General features: G+C 46.9%; 1 protein-coding gene across 4 annotated transcripts in view; it reads right to left on the bottom strand.

Moving 5' to 3' along the window:
* LOC120308827 (zinc finger protein 436-like) overlaps positions 1 to 17485 on the bottom strand; it is a 46675-nt gene that overhangs the window by 6224 nt on the left and 22966 nt on the right. For 2 of the 4 annotated variants that reach the window (XM_039345363.1, XM_039345362.1), the window contains exon 6: positions 14750 to 14860. In XM_039345363.1, the coding sequence (XP_039201297.1) occupies positions 14750 to 14860 (111 nt within the window). Of the gene's footprint in view, positions 1 to 5920; positions 6964 to 14749; positions 14861 to 17485 lie in introns of those variants that run through there. The other 2 variants (XM_039345365.1, XM_039345364.1) reach the window with 2 other exon arrangements.

Here is a 17485-nt window from a genome sequence, read left to right as displayed (position 1 = left end):
TTCCTTGCCACGTTCGTTAAGGGTTGTTGAGTGAATACGGTTCCCCCCGTGGACTTTGGTTGTCAGGTCTCAGAAGAGGATCACATGACCCCCGGGGGGGAGGGGGGACACAGCAACCGCCATAATTAGGGGACTGGAGGCTAAAACATATAAGGAACGGTTGCTGGAATTGGGTATGTCTAGTTTAATGGACGAGGGGGGAACATGATAGCAGTCTTCCAGTATCTCAGGGGCTGCCATAAAGAAGAGGGAGTCAAGCTATTCTCCAAAGCGCCTGAAGGCAGGACAAGAAGCAACGGATGGAAACTAATCAAGGAGAGAAGCAACCTAGAACTAAGGAGAAACTTCCTGACAGTTAGAACAATTAACCAGTGTAACTACCTGCCTCCAGAAGATGTGAATGCTCCAGAAGATTTTAAGAAGAGATTGGACAGCCATTTGTATTTAGAGCAGGGGTAGGGAACCTTGGCCCTTTTATGACTCGTGGACTTCAACTCCCAGAATTCCTGAGCCAGCCATGGCTCAGCTTGGAAACCTCTCCCTTTCCCCTCAGCATGGCTGGCTCAGGAATTCTGGGAGTTGATGTCCATGAGTCACAAAAGAGCCAAGGTGGCCTACCCCTGGCTTAGTGCGATTTGAAGACAACCACTGTTCTTTGAGGACTACCTGTACTGTGGATAATTTAGGTTGCCACAGAAGGAAGATAAGGAGAGAGAAGAAAGAAAGAAAGAAAGAAAGAAAGAAAGAAAGAAAGAAAGAAAGAAAGAAAGAAAGAAAGAAAGAAAGAAAGAAAGAAAGAAAGGAAAGAAAGAAAGAAAGAAAGAAAGAAAGGAAGGAGTCAAGTTATTCTCCAAAGCGCCTGAAGGCAGGACAAGAAGCAACGGATGGAAACTAATCAAGGAGAGAAGCAACCTAGAACTAAGGAGAAACTTCCTGACAGTTAGAACAAGTAACCAGTGGAACAACCGGCCTCCAGAAGCAGCGAATGCTCCAACACTGGACGTTTTTAAGAAGAGACTGGACAGCCATTTGTCCGAAATGGTGTAGGGTTTCCTGCCTGAGCAGGGGGTTGGATTAGATGACTTCCAAGGTCCCTTCCAACTTTATTATTAATAATAATATGAAATAGTTGTCAAGCATCCGAATGTCAATCACGTGACCCTGGGAGATGCTGTCCAGCCCTAAGGAAAGATGCCAGGGAAGGTACCAACCGAGGGGTTTTTTTGGGGGGGGGGAAGGAGACTGTTCCACACCAGAAGGCACTCCATTGGGAGGAATGCATAGGATGGGCTGGTTCCATGTGGAGGAAATACCTGACAGGGCTTTAAAGGTGATAAGCGGCATGTTGAATTGTGACAAGAATTATTCCCGAGAGCCAATTCAACGCCCCAAAATGCTGGTACCAGATAAACACAGCGATCCGCTTGCCAAAAAAAACTTGCCAAAAGCACGCCGGCTGAGGGATTCTGGGAGTTGACGTCCGCCCACCTTTAAAAGTAGCTGAGGTTGAGATATACTGATGCAAAGCGGGCTGCTTAGTCCTCGACTTACAACATTTCACTTAGTGACCCATTCAAAGCGAAAAGCACACTGAAATAAAGTGATTTATGACCGCCGTTCGCCCTTATGGCTAGGGCGGTATCTCCATGGCCACGTGATCAAAATTTGGATTGGCAACTGACTCGTGTTTGCGACGGTTGCAGTGTCTTCTGGGATCGTGTGACCCCTTTTGTGACCTTCTCACAAGCCAGATTGGGGGGGAGGGGAAGCCATATTCACAACAATCATTTAAGTCCAGAACTGATGATGTCACCTAGTTAGGGTGACGAAACGTCTGCAAGAAAACAAGCAAGCTCAGAGAGCACCAAGGACCCCTCATGTCAATCCTGAACTACCAATATTCTCCTTTATTAGTACTTAACAATCAAGTTACTGACAACAGTAGTGGTTCACTAACAACTGTGGCCCAAAAGGTCATAAAATGGGGCACTTAAGAACTGTTTCACTTAGCAACAAAAATATGGGGCTTAATCATGGTCATTAAGTCAAAAACTACCTGTATTGCAATAGTCTAGTCCAGGCTGGGGAATTCTGGGAGTTGAAGTCCACACATCTTAAATTTGCCAAGTTTCAGGAACATTGGTCTACTCTAGTAGTAATAAGGATGAGCATGGAGGCGCTGGCCTCCTCCTCCTCCCCCCCCCAGTGGAATTGTATCTGAGCCAGTGAATCCAGAAAGATTCTCAGATAATAATAATAAAGTTGGAAGGGACCTTGGAGGTCATCTAGTCCAACTCCCTGCTCAGACAGGAAACCCTATACCATTTCAGACAAATGGCTGTCCAGTCTCTTCTTAAAAACTTCCAGTGTTGGAGCATTCACAGCTTCTGGAGGCAGGTTGTTCCACTGGTTAATTGTTCTAACTGTCAGGAAGTTTCTCCTTAGTTCTAGGTTGCTTCTCTCCTTGATTAGTTTCCACCCGTTGCTTCTTGTCCTGCCTTTAGGCGCTTTGGAGAATAGCTTGACTCCCTCTTCTTTGGGGCAACCCCTGAGATATTGGAACACTGCTATCAAGTCCCCCCTCGTCCTTCTCTTCATTAGACTAGACATACCCAATTCTAGCAGCCGCTCCTTATATGTTTTAGCCTCCATTCCCCTGATGATCTTTGTCACTCTTCTCTGTACTCTTTCTAGAGTCTCAACACTGGAAGTTTTTAAGAAGAAACTGGACAGCCATTTGTCCATAATGCTATAGGGTTTCCTGCCTGAGCAGGGGATTGGACTAGATGACCTCCAAGGTCCCTTCCAACTTTATCATTATTATTATTATTATAATTATTTACACCGTGGTGACCAAACCTGGATGCAGTATTCCAAGTGTGGCCTTACCAAGGCATTGTAAAGTGATATTAATACTTCACATGATCTTGATTCTATCCCTGTTAATGCAGCCTACCACTATGTTGGCTTTTTTGGCAGCTGCAGCACACTGCTGTCTCATATTTAAGTGATTGTCCACTAGGACTCCGAGATCCCTCTCACAGTCACTACTATTGAGCAAGGTACCCCCTATACTATACCTGTGCATCATTGATCAGTAACTTCAGAGGAACAATATGCCTTCCAGAGATACAATCAGAGCAAATTATTCAAATCTTTTCAGCTCATGGAAGCTTCTCCTTATTAAGCAACGGAAGAGAACCCAGTCAGAGCTGAAGAAGCTTGTTGGATGAGAAGCGAAATGTCTTCAAAAAAAACAACAAGAAAGTCCAGTTGCCTCCTGAAAAAGCATCTTTGGGACAGCCACGACCCGGATGACTGAAAACCTCCATAAATGTTTAGCAAAAGAAAACCTCTGATTAAAGGGGAATGGGTCTTCTGAAATGGCTGACAAGGCCTGCCTTTCCCTGCTATGTCAGTGACGAAAAGGGGAAAACTCTTCACAAGGGACCAAGAATTTATTTACAGAGGTCTTTTTTTTTTTTTGCCTTTGGTCCCATTCAGGTCCTGGGGGATCCCTAGGGATCCGCAGAGGTCATTTTGAAAACAACAACAACAACAATCTGATGATAGCTAGGCAAACAGCAAGTACCCTTAGCTAGTATAGGTAGGCCGCAATTTGTGACAACGGAGCCCAAACTTTCTGTTGCTAAGCGAGGTGGAAGTTCCCTGTGAAGGTGACAAAGGTGGCCTCAGGATGCTGCCGCTGTCATTAAGTACAGGTCCTTCTCGATTTAAGAAACTGGAGACCAGAATTCACGTTGCTAAGAGAGACAGTTGTTAAGTGAATTTGGCCCCATTTTACGAGCTTCCTTGCCCCGGTGGTTAAGTGAATCACTTATTAGGTTGATAACAGGGTTGGTAAGTGAATCTGACTTCCCCTTTGACTCTTACTTGTCAGAAGGTCGCAAAAGGGGATCACGTGACCCCGGGACACTGCAACCGTCGTAAGTACAAGTCAGTTGCCAAGCATCCGAATTTTGATCACATGACCATGGGGATGCTGCAACGGTCCTAACTGGGAAAAATGGTCACAAGACACATTTTTTAGCACTGTGACTTTGCACCATCACTAAATGGAACTGTTGTAAGCCACCTGTCTGAAATGGTATAGGCCAGGGGTAGGCAACCTTGGCTCTTTTATGACTTTTATTCCTGAGCCAGCGTGCCTCAGCTTGGACACCTCTCCCTTTCCCCTCAGCATGGCTGGCTTAGGAATTCTGGGAGTTGAAGTCCACGAGTCATAAAAGAGCCAAGGTTGCCTACCCCTGGGCTAGATGACCTACAATAGGGGTCTTCAAACTTGGCCCTTTTATGACTCATGGACTTCAACTCCCAGAATTCCTGAGCCAGGCATGCTGAGGGGAAAGGGAGAGGTTTCCAAGCTGAGGCACACTGGCTCAGGAATAAAAGTCATAAAAGAGCCAAGGTTGCCTACACCTGGTATAGGTTCTCCTGCTCGAGCAGGGGGCTGGACTAGAAGACCTCCAAGGTCCCTTCCAGCTCTATTCTATGTCAAAGCTGAGGACTACCTGTGTTCAGAAATCCCATCGGTTCACAAAGGTGGAAGGTGCCTCCGTTGACTATAGCGGGGTTCGGAAAAGCTTGGCCCATGGGCCAAATCCACCCTGCCTGTTTGTGCGTGCCCTGTGAGATAAGCTTCTGGGCAGGCAGGTGGCAGAGTCAGGCCTGAGGTCCCAGGTGAGGGATGGGGCCTGCTATTATTGCTGGTGAAGTGGCACCATCCAACAGCTGCCGTGGCCCTTGGCTGGTGGGTCTGCCAGATGTGCCCATGAATGCAGAGGAGGGACAGGATCTGGTCCTTTACAGCAGTGGTTCTCAACCTGTGGGTCGGGACCCCATTTGGGGTCGAACAACCATTTCACAGGGGTCGCCAAACAAGGCTGTCCGCCATTTTTTTCCCCTTTTCTTTGGCCATGCCCCTGGCACCCGATGATGTATAAGTGGTTGGGGGTCACCACAACATGGGGAACTGTATTATGGAGTCGCGGTATTAGAAAGATTGAGAACCACTGCTTTACAGGCTAAAAAAATGGCTGACTCCTGGCGTATAGCGCAGGTGTAGGCCACCTTGGCTCTTTTATGACTCGTGGACCAACTCCCAGAATTCCTGAGCCAGCCGTGCTGAGGGGAAAGGGAGAGGTTTCCATGCTGAGCCGTGCTGGCTCAGGAATTCTGGGAGTTGAAGTCCACGAGTCATAAAAGAGCCAAGGCTGCCTACCCTGGTATAGGGAAGCTAGTAATTCATTTCGGGGGAAAATGGAGGAAAAACATTCAGGACTGAGAACCACCCAGCTCCAGGTAAGCCCTCACCTTAGGATCACAATTGGGGCCAGAATATTCACAGCTAAACAAGACAGTTAAGGGAGTTGTGGCCGATTTGTAATGTTTTTGCCACGGCTGTTCGGAGAATCGTGAAGTCGTTAAATGAATCTGGTTTCCCGCCTCAGCTTTGCTCATCGGAAGCCCTCTGGGAAAGTCATACTTGGCCATCAGGATGCAGCCACCATCACAAAATACACACTAGTTGCCAAGTTTGATCACGTGGAGATGCTGCAAAGATTGTAGGAGGGGGATGGAGATGCTGCAAAGATTGTAGGAGGGGGACCGTTTGCAAGTCACCATTTCGGTGCCGTTGTCACTTTGAGCGGTCGCTAAACGAGTGGCTGTAAGTTGAAGACGATCAGGAGTCGCCAGTTTTCAAGAGTCTCTGATATTAACCTGATTTACCTGGTATCAGGAAAGCAGATTTACAGAATGTTATTTGTCTACTGCAGGGGTCTTCAAACTTGGCAACTTTTAAGACCTGTGGACTTCAACTCCCAGAATTTCACAGTCAGCCCTCAGGGCTGGCTGAGGAATTCTGGGAGTTGAAGTCCACAAAAGTTGCCAAGTTTGAAGACCCCTGGTCTACTTGTAACTGCAGTTAAACCAGTTATGCTCCTTATGCTGACCGTTAAAAAAAAAAAGGCAAATTATACCACCCAAACTCACTGGGAGTTTGATGGCGTATAAATTCAGTAAACTTAAAAAAATAATAAAAAAAATTAACAGAACCTCAGAGCTGATCCCGACACTCTGCCTAGAATCTGGGAAGGTTGTCCTGTCCTGTCAGGAAATTACCGACACACCCCCCCCCCCAAACACCTCATTGTGCCCCAAACAAGAAATAAAGTTTCGTTTATCACGGTTTTATTTCCTCCTGGGGAAGCCAGCATCAAACACCACCCTTCCTTCGATTCCACCAGTGTAAAGAAAAGAGGGAAGCGCCAAAGACACAAGCCCAAAACCCAAAGGACGGTGTGTGTGTGTGTGTGTGTGTGAGATCCGACTAACCGGCTAACGCGCGATCCGAAAGGGAAATAAAGCATGGTCAGCACTGAAAGCGGGCCGGGAGGGAACGCTTCCTTTTCAGGCGAATGCTTCGGTCCGACAAACCCCCCTGAGAAGAGAGAGAAAGAGGAGGAAGAGAAGGAGGCGGCGAAGAAGTTGCTGAGTCCTTGCCCGCCTCCGATGAGATTCGAGACTCTGTCGATACTTCAGAAGGAGGCGTCTGGGAAGAAAGGGGGGGCCCTTGGACAGGAGACGTAAGAACGGGCAGAGACGCAGCCGTGCGGCCTTTACACACGATGGACAAGACATCCTGGAGGATCCCAGTCTGGCTTGAATGCGCCGTCTGAAGTTTCCAGCCTTTCTCTCGTAAGTAGCCTTCCAGCTTCTCCACCGCCTTCCTTTCGCACTCTTCCCACGCCTTCTCGATTTCACTCGAGGGGGCCGGCTTGGCCTTGCGGGACCCTGGCAAGGCCGGGTCCTGGAGAGGGCTTCTTGCCGCAGAGTCCCCAATTCCACCTCGGGAGGGACCGACGTCTGCTCTCCTTTCCTGCGGAGCCTTGCGAAGGTTTCTCATCCGTTCAGGGATGGTCAGCGGCGGCTTTTGGCTTCCTGAGGGAGGAAGGGAGAAAACACAAGCGTCTTAAAAGGGCCGAGCGTGGAGCTCGGGCAGAGACTCGTACCTGCACGTGAAAGCATCAGCCCTTTCCTGGCTTTATCAAGGAAAAAAAACAAAAAACACGCAACTAGGTGTGGCTGCATGAATGCAGCTGCTTCCTTTGGCTGGGTTTTTAAAAAGGATATCGCGGAAAGAGTCCGAAAGAAGTGGAAGGCCCTAGGACAGGGGTAGGCAGTCTTGGCTCTTTTATGACTCGTGGACTTCAACTCCCAGAATTCCTGAGCCAGCCATGCTGAGGGGAAAGGGACAGGTTTCCAAGCTGAGCCATGGTGGCGCAGGAATTCTGGGAGTTGAAGTCCACGAGTCATAAAAGAGCCAAGGTTGCCTACCCCTGCCCTCGGATAAGCGGCATGGCAAACAATACAGTCTCTTGAGTTTGGTGGTTTTCTTCGGACATTTCATTACCCAACTAGGTAACATTATCAGTGCTGGATGATGTTGTTAGCAGCGAGGATGTTCCCAAGTTGGGTAATGAAACGTCTACAAGAAAACCACCAAGTTCAGAGAGCCACAGAGACCCTCGGAGTTCAACCCTGGGCTACAAATATTCTCTTCCAAATTTCCTTTATAGGAAGTGCATAGCCTAAACAGGATGATAAACCTATACAGCTAGTCCTCAGCTTTATGACCAGCGGCTTAGCAACCGTTTGAAGTTACGACGGACCCACAAAAGGTACTTACAACCCAATTCTGCCGTTCCAACGGCAGGGTGCCCCGTTTTGATGCCGGGTAGCCATTTTGTGTCTACGGCCATTTGCAGTCCTCCCATGATCACAGGACCTCAATTTATGACATTTTTGACAGAACCCGGGGTTTATATCTGGTTTTTGGCAAAAAAAAAAAAAAAGTCCCACAGCAAAGGATGGATTTGATGACTGTAGCGTTAGTAAGTATGGTGTTCATTTAACAACCAGAGTCATAAAATCAGGTCATAAAATCAGGCCGATGACCTCCTTTACAAGCATCATGACTCATGATGATAATGGACGGGCTCCATCACAGTGAAAAGTCAAGAACTGTCTGTACAGTTTAGTCATTTGGAAGATATTGAAATGAATGAAGAAATTGGACAGCCATTTGTCTGAAATGGATCTAGGTCAGGGGTTGGCCACCTTGGTTCTTTTATGACTCTTGGACTTCAACTCCCAGAATTCCTGAGCCAGCCATGCTGAGGGGAAAGAGAGGTTTCCAAGCTGAGCCAAGTTGGCTCAGGAATTCTGGGAGTTGAAGTCCACGTGTCAGAAAGCAGCCTAGGCCTAGGTAGGCAACCTTGGCTCTTTTATGACTCGTGGACTTCAACTCCCAGAATTTCTGAGCCAGCATGGCTCAGCTTGGAAACCTCTCCCTTTCCCCTCAGCATGGCTGGCTCAGGAATTCTGGGAGTTGAAGTCCACGAATCATAAAAGAGTCAAGGCAGCCTACCCCTGGTATAGGGTTTCCTGCCTGAGCAGGGGGTTGGACTAGATGACCTCCAAGGTCCCTTCCAACTCTATTATTGTTGTTGTTGTTGTTGTTATTAATTGTGTTAAACAAAATTGGGAAAGACGCAAGGTGTTGTCCCTCAGACATTTCAGACCTGGGTTTATTCCGTCAGCCCAAGATGAAGTTTTGGAACCGGTCAGGGAAAGCTCGCATTAACTAGCTCTGAATGAAGGATTGGGCCAAAGGTAAGCAACACGTCTGTTCTAGAATAAAAGCGGTCGGCGTTCCATTGCTCTTAGCCTACTCGGTTAGGAAGTGCATAGCAGGGTTTCTCAACCGTGCCAACTTTAAGATGGGGAGAGTTCAACTCCCAGAATTCCCCAGGCAGCTATTTAGCTATGCTATTTAGCTAAACCCACACACCTTCAAATTGTTAAGGTCGAAAAGCAGCCCTGGACTGAATAGCGAAGAATGTGCTGAATAAGAGGTGCAGAAATTGATATTGTATTCCACACTGAGCCAGAGGAGCAGTTTGGGGGCAGGGTTAGGGGCAGAGAGACCCCACATCTAGTCTCCATTGAGCTACAGAAGTTATAATAATAATAATAGTAAAATTGGAAGGGTCCTTGGAGGTCATCTAGTCCAACCCCCTGCTCAGGCAGGAAACCCTATAGCATTTTGGACAAATGGCTGTCCAGTTTCTTCTTAAAAACTTCCAGTGTTCAGACTCTAGAAAGAGTACAGAGAAGAGTGACAAAGATCGTCAGGGGACTGGAGGCTAAAACATATAAGGAGCGGCTGCTAGAATTGGGTATGTCTAGTCTAATGAAGAGAAGGACGAGGGGGGATATGATAGGAGTGTTCCAATATCTCAGGGGCTGCCCCAAAGAAGAGGGAGTCAAGCTATTCTCCAAAGCGCCTGAAGGCAGGACAAGAAGCAACGGATGGAAACTAACCAAGGAGAGAAACAACCTAGAACTAAGGAGAAACTTCCTGACAGAACAATTAACCAGTGGAACAACCTGCCTCCAGAAGCGGTGAATGCTCAAGCAGGAGACCCTATACCATTTCAGACAAATGGCTGTCCAGTCTCTTCTTTAAAACTTCCAGTGTTGGAGCATTCACCACTTCTGGAGGCAGGTCGTTCCACTCGTTAATTGTCCTGTTAGGAAGTTTCTCCTTAATTCCAGGTTGCTTCTCTTCTTGACTAGTTTCCATCCGTTGTTTCTTGTCCTCCTTCAGGCGCTTTGGAGAATAATTTGACCCCCTTCTTCTTTGTGGCAGCCTCTCAAATATGGGAATGCTGCTGTCGTGTCCCCCCTAGTCTTTCTTCTCTCTAGACTAGCCAAACTCAAATCCTGCAACTATTCTTCACATATTTTACTCTCCAGGCCTTAATCTTAGTTACTCTTCTTTGCACTTTCCCCCCAAAGTCTCAACATTTTTTTTTTTTGTAATGTGGTGACCAAAACTGGATCCTATATTACAGGTGAGGCCTTACTAAGAATTTATAAAGCGGGACTAATGCTTCACACAGTTTCGATTCTATGCCTCTGTTTACACAACCCAGGATTGTATGAGCTTTTCTGGCTGCTGCCGCACACGGCGGGCTCACATTTTAAGTGATTGTCCACTACTTCCGCCCTATCTACCTCGTGCAATTACAGGTAGTCCTTGACTTATGGCTGTAAGGAAGCCTACCTGTTACACATATAAGGAAAGGCTGATGGAATTGGATATGTCTAGTTTAATGAAGAGAAGGACCAGGGGGGACATGGTAGCAGTCTTCCAACATCTCAGGGGCTGCCACAAAGAAGAGGGAGTCAAGCTATTTTCCAAGACACCTGAGGGCAGGACAAGAAGCAACGGATGGAAACCAACCAAGGAGAGAAGCAACCTAGAACTAAGGAGAAACTTCCTGACAGCTAGAACAATTAATCAGTGGAACAACTTGCCTCCAGAAGCGGTGAATGTTCCAACACTGGAAGTTTTTAAGAAGAGACTGGATAGCCATTTGTCCGAAATGGTGTAGGGTAACCTGCCTGAGCAGGGGGTTGGACTTGATGACCTCCAAGGTCCCTTCCAAGTTAATTATTATTATAAGTCGTGACGTCCATAAAATGGATGACCAATGTGACCGACCTGATTTTACAGCTTTTTCTGCAAATGCAGTCATTAAGTGACTCAATTGTTCATTATGAGGCATTCTGGTTAAAAAAAAAAAAGCAATCCAATGCCAATTTGGGGCAAAAATGTTGTAAAACACGGTCGCACGACTGCAGAATGCTGCAAATGGCCGTATACACAGCCTATTTGCCGAATGCCTGAAGTATGGTCATGTGACAGGAAGTGACCGTTGGATCTCTGGAACCAGGACATAAATAATCCCGGGGAGGTCTGCCGTAACTTTGAGTGAGCGGTCTTTAAGCTGAGGACTACTTGTACACCCCTGAACAAAAAGTGGGATATAAATCTAACTAAAATCAAGTAGAACAGAGGCATTTTTGACACGTGTCCCTTTCAAAAATCTTCAGTTCTGGCAAGTCGCCATTTACAACCAGAGACAGTCCTTGACTTACAACAGTGCATTTAGTGACCGTTCAAAGTTAACGACGGTACTGAAAAATGCGACTTAGGACTGTTTTTTCACACGACCGTTGCAGCATCCCCAGGGTCACGTGATTTACAAGCAGATGCTTGGCAACTGGTTCGTATTTAGGGTGGTCGCGCGCTTGTGTGTGTGTGTGTGTGTGACGAGATCCCCCTTTTGCGGCCTTCTGACAAGGGGGAAGCCAGATTCGCTGAACTATCCTGTCACTAACTTCCACAACTGTGCTGATTCACCCAACAGCCCTGGCGAGGAAGGCTGTAAAACGGGGCAAGAAACTCACTTAATGACTGTCTCGTTTAGCAATGAAAACGTTAGGCTCGACGGGGGTCGTTGTTGAAGATGGCACAAATAGCCGTACACCAGGCGCCTTCAAACTAGGCCATCTTGGCTCTTTTATGACTGGTGGACTTCAACTCCCAGAATTCCTGAGCCAGCCTGGCTCAGCTTGGAAACCTCTCCCTTTCCCCTCAGTACGGCTGGCTCAGGAATTCTGGGAGTTGGAGTCCACGAGTCATAAAAGAGCCAAGATGGCCTACACCTGCCCTAGGCTATATAAATAACACTTAGAATAGCCCTTAGACCAGAGGTAGGCCACCTTGGCTCTTTTATGACTCGTGGACTTCAACTCCCAGAATTCTGGGAGTTGAAGTCCACAAGTCATAAAAGGGCCAAGTTTGAAGAGCCTTGCTGTACGCTAAGCAAATGGTAGACACACGTACAGGTGAAATGCACGGCGCGTGTGTGTATTAAGTAACGTTATTTCTGCGTAGATTTTGTGCAACTAAAAAGATGGCCTTGCATACACAGGAGAGCCAATGAGTGAAGGAAAAAAAAGAAAGGAAGGATGGAGAAAGCATGGAAGGAGCACAAACCTGAGCCGGGCGATGGACAAGCGAAGCTGAGGCTTCGCCTGCTTCTTCGCCTGAAGCCTTCTACCTCCGCGAACAGCCTGATGCCGGATCTGCGACCAGATCTTGCTCGACGCGCAGGAACTGGTTCACGACCCGGTTGAGCCAATTCCGGTCGTAGCCCCGGGCCTTCATCTGGCTCGAGATCCATTGGAACTGAGAGACGGTCCGGTAGTTTGAGAAGAGGGCACGCTGTACAGATGTGTCTCCCCAGATCTCAATAAAAGCTTGGATTTCGCCATGCTTGGAGCATTCGGACAGGGGTGTCCGGAAGAATTCCAGACTAGGTTGGTCCTCCTTCAGGCGCTTTGGAGTGACCCCCTTCTTCTTTGTGGCAGCAAATATGGGAATGCTGCTGTCGTGTAGTAGACTAGTGTCCAGGCCTTAATCGTTAGCACTTTCCAAAGCTCAACAGTAATGTGGTGACCAAAACTGGATCCTTACAGGTGAGGCCTTACTAAGAATTTATAAAGCGGGGGTTTCGATTCTAGCCAGGATTGTATGATCTGGCTGCTGCCGAACATTTTAAGTGATTGTCCACTACTTCCGCCCTATCTACGTGCAATTACAGGTAGTCCTTGACTTATGGCTGTAAGGAAGCCTACCTGTTACACATATAAGGAAAGGCTGATGGAATTGGATATGTCACCCATGGTAGCAGTCTTCCAACATCTCAGGGGCTGCGAGGGAGTCAAGGACACCTGATACCTAGAACGAAACTTCCTGACAGCTAGAACAATTAATCAGTGGAACAACTTGCCTCCAGAAGCGGTGAATGTTCCAACACTGGAAGTTTTTAAGAAGAGACTGGATAGCCATTTGTCCGTAACCTGCCTGAGCAGGCTTGATGAAAGGTTTCCAAGAGTCGTGACGTCCTGACCGTGGAATGCAAATTCATTAAGTGACTCAATTGTTCATTATGAATTCGCAAATTTCTTCGCACCTAGCAAATTTCTATTTCCCGAGGGGGACCGTTGGATCTCTCGCACCATAAAGGAAAAAACAAACCTTAAAAACAGAATAACAATACAGCCATAGTCCTTGACTTACAACAGTTCATTTAGTGACCGTTTGAAGTTACAACAGCACAGGAAAAATGTGACTTAGGACCTGTTTTTTCCTTACGGCCTTGCAGCATCCCCAGGGTCACGTGATCAAAAGCCACCTGCTTGGCAACTGGTTCGTATTTACGCGGCTGTGGTGTCCTGGGTGACGAGATCCCCTTTTGCGGCCTTCTGACAAGGGGGAAGCCAGTTCGCTTACTACCTGTACTAACTTCCACAGCTGTGGCCAGGCAGAACATAGCTCTGACAAAAGGTTTGGCAACGGAAATTTTTAATGGACTGTCATTGTAGTCAATAACAGTCTCAGGCTCAGTACTGGCTCAGGAATTCTGGGAGTTGAAGTCCACAAGTCATAAAAGAGCCAAGATGGCCTACACCTGCCCTAGGCTATATAAATAACACTTAGAATAGCCCTTAGACCAGAGGTAGGCCACCTTGGCTCTTTTATGACTCGTGGACTTCAACTCCCAGAATTCTGGGAGTTGAAGTCCACAAGTCATAAAAGGGCCAAGTTTGAAGAGCCTTGCTGTACGCTAAGCAAATGGTAGACACACGTACAGGTGAAATGCACGGCGCGTGTGTGTATTAAGTAACGTTATTTCTGCGTAGATTTTGTGCAACTTTAAAGAGATTTTTTGACCGAAACGTTTGCTCTTGTCAAGAGCCAAGATTACTGCAAAACGGACATTTGCGCTAATACAGGCCGAGTCACGCTGTACAATTTCACCAAAACAGATCCATAATTCACAACCTTACTTCCTTAGTGGCCGAGAGCTAGATGTTGTGTGTGTGTGTGTGTGTGTGTGTGTGTGTGTGTGTGTGTGTGTGCTTTTGTTTTCAAACGAGGCAGCCCCAAGAACAGACGTCCTGAGGCGTTTTCCGAAGCTGCGTGGAATTTAAAGACAATCGCAAATTTCTTCCTAGTTTCTTCCCGAGGGGGACCTTTTCGCACCATAAAAAAAAACAAACCTTAAAAAAAATAACAATACAGATAGTCCTCAACTTACAACAGTTCATTTAGTGACCGTTTGAAGTTACAACAGCACAGGAAAAGATGTGACTTAGGACCGTGTTTTACCCTTACGGCCTCTGCAGCATCCCCAGGGCCGTGTGATCAAAATGCCACCTAGTGGGCAACTGACTCATATTTACAACGGCTGTGGTGTCCTGGGATCACGGGATCCCCTTTGGCCACCCTCTGACAAACAAAATCAATGGGAAAGCCACGTTCACTTTACAACCGGGTTACTAACTGCTGAACAGCTGTGGCCAGGCAGATACATAGCTGGCTCAACTGACAAATAGGTTTGCTTAGCGAACGGAAATTTTGGACTCAATTGTGGTCATAAGTCAAGGACTACCTGTAGCTTTTTACTGACTGTAAAAAGGGGTGGGATTCAGCCAGTTTGCACCACTTTGGCAGAAGCGGTAGCTGATTTTTTTGTTGCCCGGGCCCAGAACGGACTTCCGGAAGTGGCATCCACACAGAGAACTGGTTGTGAATTTGAATCCCACCACTGACTGTAGGTCTATTGCCCTGGGATCCTTTTTTGCTGAACGATGCCCTAAAATGCTTTAAATAAGCATATAGAAAAAAACAAAACGGGTTGAGAAGAATTAAGATGCTCTCCGAACCCATCCCCCCCACCTCGCTCAAGGGAGGTCTAAAATTATTCTGGTCTTGCAAGAATAACTTATCCGGTCTTCCTCTTACCTGATTCGTGATCTGGAATTCTCTCACTTTCAACAGGAAATTGGACGAAAACCGGCTCCTCCTCTTCTTCTGGATTGGATGCAAGATCCGGTTTGGGCACCAAGAGTCCCTCTTAGGATTCAAGACAGAAGGAGACACAGAATTACTTGGAGGACAAATTCTGGTGAATTCTGGTCATTCATTTCCATTTGGTCTGCCTCACTTCGATGGAGCAGCTAAGCTAGCCGGTAGCTAGACGTAGTCCTTGAGTTATGACCTTAAATGAACCTGGCAATTGGGGTCCTAAGTCGAAACAGTCGGAATGCTGGCCATCGGGCGACCGACCCAATTGTAGACTTTTTCTTGCAATCGTCATTAAGCGAATGCAATGGCTGTAAAGCGAATGTGGCAGCCGTTGGGCAAATCCATGTTCTATGGGCCAGTTTTTGTCAGAAACTTGGAGTGAACACCAGTAAACACTGGCAAAAATGGACACGTGAGCCAGCAATGTGTTACAATTGCCAAAAAAGCCAACACAGGGCTAGGATGCATTAACAGAGGGATAGAATCAAGATCACGTGAAGTGTTAGTACCACTTTACAAGGCCTTGGTAAGGCCACACTTGGAATGCTGCATCCAGTTTTGGTCACCACGAAGTAAAAAAGATGTTGAGATTCTAGAAAGAGTACAGAGAAGAGCAACAAAGATGATTAGGGGATTGGAAGCTAAAACATAAGGAACGGTTGCTGGAATTGGGTATGTCTAGTTTAATGAAGAGAAGGATGAGGGGGAACATGATAGCAGTGTTCCAATATCTCAGGGGCTGCCACAAAGAAGAGGGAGTCAAGCTATTCTCCAAAGCACCTGAAGGCAGGATAAGAAGCAACGAATGGAAACTAACTAAGGAGAGAAACAACCTAGAACTAAGGAGAAACTTCCTGACAGTTAGAACAATTAACCGGCCTTCAGAAGTGGTGAATGCTCCAACACTGGAAATTTTTAAGAAGAGACTGGACAGCCATTTGTCTGAAATGGTATAGGGTTTCCTGCCTGAGCAGGGGGTTGGATTAGATGACCTCCAATGTCCCTTCCAATTTTTTATTATTATCATTATTATTATTACTGTGGGACACTACAAACAGCCACAAATATGGGCCGGTTGCCAAATGCCCAAAATGCATTATGTGACTGCAGGAAGGGGCCACTATTGGAACCAGGTGTTTAGTAATCTTCATAACTTTGAACAGTTACTAAGTGAATGGCTGTAAGTCAGGGGTCTTCAAACTTGCCCCTTTTATGACTTGTGGACTTCAACTTCCAGAATTCCTCAGCCAGCCTGGCTCAGCTTGGAAACCTCTCCCTTTCCCCTCAGCTTGGCTGGCTCAGGAATTCTGGGAGTTGAAGTCCACGAGTCATAAAAGGGCCAAGGTTGCCTACCCCTGCTCCAGACCAAATGGTCTTATTATTAGCTAGTCTTTTGTTATAACCTGGGGCTTACCAGATGCATTCACTTCAAATCCCAGAATTCGTAGCTAGCAGGGGAGGTCTGGAAACAACAGAGCAATATATCCCAAGGCTTCCAGGTGAAACAAAGGCCTCGTATACGGCATAGATCCTGGTTGTTTGGGGGAGAGGAGAGTGACATCTGTCTCCTATGGTATCTATCCGGCTAATCCAACCAGAATTGGCAGACTCCAGGTTCCTTCAACTAATCCAAGGGTCTCTAAACATGGCAACTTTTAAGACATGTGGACTTCAACTCCCAGAATTCCTCAGCCAGCATTCCTCAGCATGGCTGGCTGAGGAATTCTATCTGTCCAATGCCATATTTGGAGACCCCTGGATTAAACCCTGCTGCCTATTGGGACCCTGGAAGGGCATCTTCTCTGCCACAGCATCTGCCCTCTAGTCTAGACCAGGGGTAGGCAACCTTGACTCTTTTATGACTCGTGGACTCCAACTCCCAGAATTCCTGAGCCAGCCATGCTGAGGGGAAAGGGAGAGGTTTCCAAGCTGAGCCATGTTGGCTCGGGAATTCTGGGAGTTGAGTCCATGAGTCATAAAAGAGCCAAGGTTGCCCACCCTTGGTCTAGCCCAGGGGTAGGCAACCCAAAACACTCAAAGAGCCACTTGGACCCGTTTCCCACCAAAAAGAAAACACCGGGAGCCGCAAAACCCTTTTGATATCTAAAATGAAGATTAACACTACATATATCCTTTTTTACCTTTATTATAGGGATGTGTGTGTGTGTGTGTGTGTGTATACATACATACACACACACACACACACACACACACACACACACACACACTAAAAATAAAAGTAAAAATATGACTCTTGGGAATATCCATTCTATTAAAACAATGATCACCAAGAGAATGTTTTAGGAGAATAAAATTACATACACACACAGGTAAAAAAAGGATATATGCAGTGTTATCTTCATTTTAGATGTCAAAAGGGTCTCTCTCTCTCTCTCCCTCCCTCCCTCTCTATCTGCCCTTGGTCTGCCACTCCTCTTCCCCCACTCTCTTTCTTTCTCTCTCTTTTTCCTCTCTCTCTCTTTCTCCCCCCCCCTCCTATCTGCTGCTCACCTGGCAAGCTTCAAGCTGTTCTCCAACAAGGTCAGGGATAGGCAACTTCGGCTCCTTTATGACTCATGGACCAACTCCCAGAATTCCTGAGTCAGCCTAGCTGGGCTAGCTAGCTCTCTCCTGCCCTTCCTGCTTCCTGCAGAGACGCAGCAAAGGGAGGAG

This window comes from Crotalus tigris, unplaced genomic scaffold, assembly GCF_016545835.1.
Source record: "Crotalus tigris isolate CLP2741 ecotype Arizona unplaced genomic scaffold, ASM1654583v1 scf7180000017950.1190679, whole genome shotgun sequence".
NCBI lineage: Eukaryota > Metazoa > Chordata > Lepidosauria > Squamata > Viperidae > Crotalus > Crotalus tigris.
The sequence above is the reverse complement of the archived record's forward strand: the minus strand, read 5'-3'. Positions and strand labels throughout refer to the sequence as shown.